This window comes from Schistosoma mansoni, chromosome 2 (genome assembly GCF_000237925.1).
Source record: "Schistosoma mansoni strain Puerto Rico chromosome 2, complete genome".
In the NCBI taxonomy this organism is placed as follows: Eukaryota; Metazoa; Platyhelminthes; class Trematoda; order Strigeidida; family Schistosomatidae; genus Schistosoma; species Schistosoma mansoni.
This window is the reverse complement of record NC_031496.1, coordinates 22,506,725-22,514,940: the sequence shown is the minus strand read 5'-3', so window position 1 is coordinate 22,514,940 and position 8,216 is coordinate 22,506,725. Positions and strand designations below refer to the sequence as shown.

General features: G+C 33.0%; 1 protein-coding gene across 1 annotated transcript; it reads right to left on the bottom strand.

Annotated features, from left to right (window-relative positions):
* Positions 1 to 800: 800 nt before the first annotated feature.
* Smp_089730 (hypothetical protein) lies at positions 801 to 6,602 on the bottom strand (the record flags this gene model as incomplete). The annotated part of the gene is made up of 3 exons (XM_018796103.1): positions 801 to 908; positions 5,618 to 5,748; positions 6,545 to 6,602. The coding sequence occupies 3 exons, from the start codon at positions 6,600 to 6,602 to the stop codon at positions 801 to 803; spliced, it is 297 nt and encodes a 98-aa protein (XP_018650349.1).
* Between the last annotated feature and the right edge of the window lie 1,614 nt (positions 6,603 to 8,216).

Genomic DNA, 8,216 nt, shown 5'->3' with positions numbered 1-8,216 from the left:
ATCCAAACGTGTAATGATATCGACTACATTTTGATGACCTAGTGATGAAAGAAAGCTACAATAAAATGGATTAAAATCACCACGTATAGTTTAAAACGAAGGATTGAAGGTAGTAACAGCTAATTCGGTGAATTCGTTAATGAAGACAGATAGTGCAGATGAAGTACAGCTTGTAACATAAGCATAGCTGTACTTTATCAAGTGTTTTGGACAGCATCTTTTAAGGTTAAACAACTGGTACATTCATGCAAAACTAGATCAACACCAGTTCATACAAATGTAGCTACAGCGCCGCTACAGTTTTTCTTATTGCCTGATCTATCCTGATGATAAATATTAAAACCATGTAGTTATACTAAACAATTGTTGTGTAAATCATTGAACCAGGATTCTTAAATTGTGATTACATGACAATTGCGATATTTGTTTAGACTTAGTGGAAACTAAAGATAGTCCAACTTGCTAATGAATAATCGACAGTTGTAAGTTAGCAGTTCAGTAATCGACATCTGATCAGCATTCATTCTTTTCAATGCAGATTTCTATCCACCTCTGTCTCTGATCAAACATTTTTGTAACTTGTAAAGCAGTAGGTCGTTTATATATGAGCCTGAGCAAGTTATAAAATTAGTGGACATAATTGGTGTGTTATAACAAACAAAAAAAGATAACTTGTTGAAATATCGAAATAGTAGGAGAAAATGATAGCCCAGATATTCAAGCAGGTTGCCATAGGGAAACAATGAAAAGAGTAGTAAAATTCTTGTAACAGTAGTGTACTGTTAATCGAAAGAAGTACTTTATGAATTTTTTGTCAAAATGGAAGGTAAGCTTACCTTTGTAAATGTTGAGAAAAACAATTCTCCATCTAGATGTTTACGATTTCGCATACAAAGCCTTCCATATGTCTGAAATATATATTAACATGAAAGTACATTCTGACTGAATAAATATTCTACTGTATTAATTACTTGTGAATAAGCCTTTATTAAAATTACAAAAAAACAGGCGAACGAGATGGATAAGCAAAGATGGATAGTGGCTAGTAGTAGAATCCAGGATGCGCGTTTAGTCTCATTTGGGACTCGTCAGCTGAATGTACCTGCATCTCAGAGTTGATGTTCACTCTAGGACTCGAATCCAGTACCTTTCGCTTCACATATGCCAATTAGAGACTGACCAGTTGCAGTCCTAAAAACATCAATGGGAAGATCCAAACAAACAATACTAAGTGAATTTTAACTTCACCCCATTGCACAAGCAAGTAGCTATCAGGACTCTGTGGCCGAGTGGATAACGCGATGGCGTTTGAAGTGAAAGGTACTGGGTTCGAGTCCCAGAGTGAACATCAACAGGTCTGAGATGCAGGTACATCCAGTTGACGAGTCCCAAATGAGACGAAACGCGCGCCAAACTGGATTCCACTGCTAGCCACTATCTTTGCTTACCAGTATGCACATATGCCAATTGGAGACTGACCAGTTGCAGTCCTAAAAACACCAATGGGAAGATCTAAACAAATAACACTAAGTAAATGAGATGGTTATTTTGTAAAAAGTGGTTACCATAACTAATAAACTTGATATGATTAAGCTTAAATTATAGTGTTGGTTGATATGTTAAGCCCATATACCTCATTATAGTTTCAGGACAAGCCAATTTACCTATCCATCATGAATTCCGTATTGACCTTGTTAATTATTCACTTATTAATCCTGACTGTTTTTTTATATGAACGTATGTGTGTACACTCCTTATTCTATTCATCACATGTTTGTAATTTATTTTATATCTAACTATAAATATCGATAACGCTTGGTTAAAGTGAGTTGGCTTACCCACTATCTCTAATGCGTATTATTTTTTCTTCGCTCTCTCCTATTCACTTCATCCCTCTGGTTTCCTGTCCAAATCAATGAGTGTACAGAATATATGTATTCAAAAATCCATTCTCGTATTTGACTTATTTAACTCCGTTATTCATCAACGCGGATTAAGTCATGTATTACATACGACGATAGACAAGATGTATATTTTGACAACAATCATTCATATGATCTAATTGAAGTCAGTTCGTAGCCCCCATAAAATAATTTCAGTTGACAATTCATTTAGTTAAGATAATGTATCATATTTACTTATCATGTGAATTTATTCTATTACATAAAATGGATGAGTATAGCTCTGTCAAAGCGTAAATTTTTTTTTCTATCATCTATTGATCTGTGTGATGTTATACATGAGCTATTAGATATATGAGAGGAAATATTAAATCAGTCAGTTACTAACTGAGCTACTTTATTGATCGATTTAAAATGTGATCCATAATTTTTTAATTGAGTTCTGTGTATTTAAAATATTATAATCAGTGAGGGGTTTTGTAGATATTATTGTAATTTAATAGTTGAATTTATGAGTCTAGTGCTTGCAAGTGCAACTATTAAATTAATATAATATCCACAAAACCCTTCTCTCATTATAATTATCATATGCTCACTAGTGACGGTCTCAGAGAAGTATTTCTTGGAGTTCTAGTGAGACGCAGTGGAGTTCAACCAGGTCTGTTGTGAGATAGTAACTCACTGAAGGCAATGGTGGACGGTGGCGCAATTTCATAGATTGGTTGAAGTTAGACAATAACACCGTTGGATGTCGACTCAGTGGGTTACAGGTTAAGCGCTCACGCGCGAGACTTATATGTCCTGGGTTCGAATCTCGCGAGGCGGGATGGTGAATGCACACTGTCGAGGAGTCCCATGCAGGGACGAAACATCCGTCCAATGCTTCCAGGTTTCTCATAGTGATCTAGCTTCAATTAACTCATGAATTCAACAATTAAATTACTTAAAACGTACTCAATACTTGTGAATATTGATGACGTTTGTAAAGTATGAATTTTAACAATTACAGAATTTAATAAATATTTACTTATCTACTTTTACTTACTGTAAAGGATAACATAAGCCCATTAATATCATTTGATAATGATCTCAAATTCTAGAATATAAATTTAGTACAATAATTGTGAATATGTATCAAAATAGTTTAATTTTTAACTTTATGGTCTTATGTCACTATCAAGTTGACCTACTAGATAATGTTGTAATTATAATTTTGAAATATAAATCAGAGGTAGACTGCTATGGTGATTAATATTTATAGTTAGATAATCCTTCTAGTCTTTACACCAGTTATTCTTTCAATAAAACTCTGAATTAAAATAACAACTAGGTAAATATACATACGGTAACCAACATTTTTCCTAGTGAACAAGGTGTTGAATAATACTCCTTGAAATAATTTAGTTATCTGAACAATATAATGAAGATGTATATCATGTCAAAACATTAAATATTACTTTTCATAGTTGAAATCATGAGTCAATTGAAGCTAGACCACCATGGAAAACCTGGAAGCACTGGGCGGCCGTTTCGTCCTATTATGGGACGTCCTATTATGGGACTTCAACTATGAAAAATACTGAAATCTCCACAAAACCCCTTCTGATTAAATATTGCATTTGTGTAAATAGAATAGAATAATTATGTTTTCAAAGTGATCTTCATCATGGTTTTTCCTAATATGCAGTAGTATTAGATATATATGTACGGAAAAGATCAAACTAATTAAGGCAGCTTGTAAACCAGCACCAGTCTTGATGTTCTTACTTTGAGTCACGGGAATTGTAGTAGTTCCTCATTTTACAGGTATAAGTAATAAACGATTCTGACATAATAATTAGCGACGGCCAGAAATAACACTAGTCATTGTTATCATCATTCTTAGGTATTACTAGTATTATTTACTATCATAATAATTATGACTTATTTTATTTTAAATTACTTTTTAACTATGATTTTGATCTATTCATTAGAAATGATCACCCTAATGTGTAGATTTTCAGTCCATTTTAATTGACTTGAAGATAGTTATTATTGGTTTTCAGCAACGAATGATTCAATCATGTATTTTAGACGAATACACTATTATACTGTATAGTGTAACACAATAGATAATGTTCATAACGATTGGGTCTAAATGGGTTATTGAAAACGATAATTTACTCAAGTATTCCTTGTTTTTAAATATTCTTTTCATTGACTTTTCCTTAACTAAATACTACATAAGAAACGGTTTGAGTGCTGAATGGTAAACAAAGGTGGTGAATTGAGCTAAGAAGCCTATTAAAAGTTAATAACTGTGGACATTGTAAAACCCTATTTGGTAACGTCTATAAGATAAGAAAAGAATAGATAACTGTTAACTTATAGATTTGATGGAAAGCCTTTACATGCAGCATCGACATGTCGGATGGTAATATTAGTACACAGTTTACAAAGGACTATCCTTATGTTTTTTAGAACAATAGTAACATTTGTTGGGATATTCAACCGCGAGAGAATTGGTTGATAGTTTATCAGTATGACGAAAAATACTATTTCACTTAATCAATGATCTGCAATATATAATAAAAATTCAGAGTCAAGCTAATGGAAAGAATATAGATTATTGGATCTATAATATGACTAGGTGGTTTACTAAAAATTCTTTAAATATTTTTTAGCAGTATGTTCAAATTCGTTGCGACTACCAGCCTTATGCTAATAGGGCGGCGATTTGTCCTTACGATGAGAACCTTTACTTCATCAGGGATTCGATCCAAAATGGAGACAATAAACTTAGAATTTTCACGTCTAATTGACGTCAGTCATGATGTAGATGGGCTAAACTGGTTTGTCTGGAAACACACATTTTTATGATATACAACATTCTAATGATATCATAAATGTCGTTTTGTGGAATATGGTCTAATATGGTTTCTAACTTTGTACAGTTAACACAGCATCATTAAAATCTTAAGGATAGTTGATTAGCCAACTCATATGATGTAGCTGAACAAACATTAAACAGGGATATTAAATCCACCGGGACCAGGTCTCTGGAATAAAATTCCACAATGTTTCTTATGAAGGTGGTGAATAGCAGATATTTCTTGTGATATAACTATTCTTGAGTTAATAGTTTTCGTCATTCAAATTTTATTGTCTGAAAAATATTGGCTGGTTACATATATTATACAAGAATAGGTTTTCACATAATAACTTCATCTGAGACTGTTCTTATTTGTGGTTATTCACCATTAGTTGAGTCTTATCCCCACAACTAGATGACAGAAGTGGCTTTTGTCGATAAAGAATTATGGACGTTAAGAATATTTGATTGGAGATTTGACCGCACAGCCAATTATCTAGTTCTGTTTCACTTCGCTCGAAACTTCAACTAAACCTACCTATTTCCTAAGCCATATCTCACACTTTGGTTGGTTAGGAGAGTTTCGGCATTCTATCAATACATATTTTCAAATTTGTTGTTTACAATTTCTCTGGATAAGAGATCGATTAACAAATCATCCGGAAATCATGTACATATCACAAACGTAATATATCTTTGAATCCTATTTACATAAAACACATTAGTTACAAAGATAATATACTTTGTGAACAAATCAGTTTTCGATATTCATACTTCGACAGTTAGCATTTCATTTTGGATACTGAAAGTTATTCAAGGATATAGTTATTCTCGGGTAAAATGACCATTTTAAACGACAACTTACTTCTTTCCCAAATATTCTGGAACTGTTTTGTTTTGATAAACAACATAATTGTGATTCAAACGATCGTAGATCTGATGCTTCACAAATGAACTGGGATTGTTCCGGTCTATCTTTCTGAAAGTCACTAGAAACTTTAAAACAAATGTCGTTTAAACATTAGAAGTGCGACTAGGTATATAGATTACAATTTCAACAACTGCCGAATAGTATATTAGGAATGGTAGTTCTCTCATGATGGCATTTCATAGTTTGAGTCATTCATAACATGACAGTTGTAGGGGTTACGGTTGATTTGTATGCTTATTTAGCAAGTGCGAATGACATTTGAAGTATTGCAAGCTATCATGATAGAATTCATCAAAATTAATCCCTTCCAGTAAGTTCATTTTCAATGCTGCTCAATCATATATACATTTGTACATTTGTGTGTATCTACATACTTACTTCTAATAAGCTTTTAAATGTCTTACAGTTTATCGAAGAGCACAAATAATCAGTAGGTATTTTGTAGATCTATATAAATGTAAGTACCATGTTATGTCAAACCAAATGCGTTGTACTCATATTGCACTTGTCAAATGTATTCAAGATTGTTTTTAATATTTATGTGTAAATTAGACGGAGTGGAATTATATCATCTTTGTAATCAACTATGATGGCATTTTAACTGTATGAGTCAAGACAGGTAATGTGCATTCTTCATAGTGCTTAGATCCAATCGATCAACACAATAAAGGTAGATATGCTGTAATATTATTATCACTCAGATAGCTTACTCATAAATAATCGAAAACCGGTGATATGCAAATAATCTACCTGTTTCATTTATTCATGTAGTATAGAAAACAAAACTTATAAGATTAATTCTGAACACCAAACTTCAACATTAATATAATTTAGATAAAAGGGACATGATGTCAAAGTCACCTGCAGACATAAGCTGACGTCCCATAATCCAACCGATAATCCCATATTTTTCAGACATTGAATATGATCCATTGAAATACGGTGGATGTAAAAACCCAGTAGATATATGAATGTTATAATCTCTGTCCAATCCAGATATGTATGGTATGAAACTGGAGACTTCTGGTCTATATATTTGTAAATATGAAATGTGACATTAAATTATTCTGTAAGATGTATAACTGGTTAAATCTTAGATAATGAATGAAAGAAAAATATGTTGTTAAATTAATTAGGCTTACTATTCATTGATAATCTTTCACATATCATTGTATTTGTTTTATATTCCGTTCCGTTGGAGAGGTTTACGTAAGAGCCTTATGTAGATGAGATTTGAATCTCATAAGTTGGAAATGAAAGTGGTAGATAGTTTTCAGAATGACATGATACTTCAAAACTAATTGAAGGTGACAAAATAAGAGAACATGATCACCATTAACTGATCTTTGGATAATAATCAGTATTATTGGTATTCATTCCCTGTTGCTGATCAAATTTAATTGATCAGTTGATCAATCCATTATTTAAAAGTTGTTGATATTGCGATGTATTTTGGTTAGACGTTAAGCAATATTAGGAATTAATCCAGATGTGTATCATATACTGAACAAAAATACCAGATATGTAGGCGTTCTAATTAGTTGATAAACATTATAATACTGACCTACTCACTGAAGACATTATGAATGGTTGCTCAATTTCATGGATTTGTTGAAGTTGGACAATCACACCGTTGGTTGCCGGCTCAGTTGTCTAGTGGTTAAGCGCTCACGTGCTAGACTGATAGGCCCTGTGTTCGAATCTCGCGAGGTGGGATCGTGGATGCGCACTGGTGAGGAGTCACACAATAGGACGAAACGGCCGTCCAGTGCTTCCAGGTTTTCCATTATGGTCTAGCTTCAATTGAATCACGATTTCAACTATATAAAACTATTGTGATATTTAGAGGTTGTTTCACTGGATAAATTGCTTCAGAACGTTTCGTCAGAATGCTCCTAAAACTATTTTAATTCTTCTAGTTAATTTATGCTGTTTGATCAATCATTTACATCTTAATTTCTAACGAAATATATATTTGTAAGCAAAGATGGATAGTGACTAGCAGTGGAATCCAGGACGCGCACAATGAACATTACAATCTGTAGTTAATTTGAATTCATTAAAATTATAATCAGTCTTAATGAAATCAAAGTAGGATATCCAAACTATAGAGAGCTTATATAAGAACTCCTGTCTAAATTAGAGCGAATAGTTTCACAGTATTTGAGCGCCGAGTTGATGTAAGACATTAAATAGGAACCGCGTCATCAGTGGTACCCTAAATTTCTTACACATTCCAACAGTTTGTTTAGTATTCACACTATTTTTATTTGATTTTACTTAATTCATGTTGTTTCATATTTTGAGTGACTTTTCGTGTATAAGGGTCAGCTCACAGAAATATTACGAGTGAATGTCGGTGTCGGACAAGGCTGTTTACTCTCTCTCGCTTTCTCTCGCTTTTTTCTTCTTCTGGTGGTCGACTAGACTATGAAGAACTTCACATCTGAGGAAAAGCACGTAAATACATGAACGGGTTGGATATCACTAGATGATTTGCACTTCACAGATAACACAGCTCTTCTATCCCATA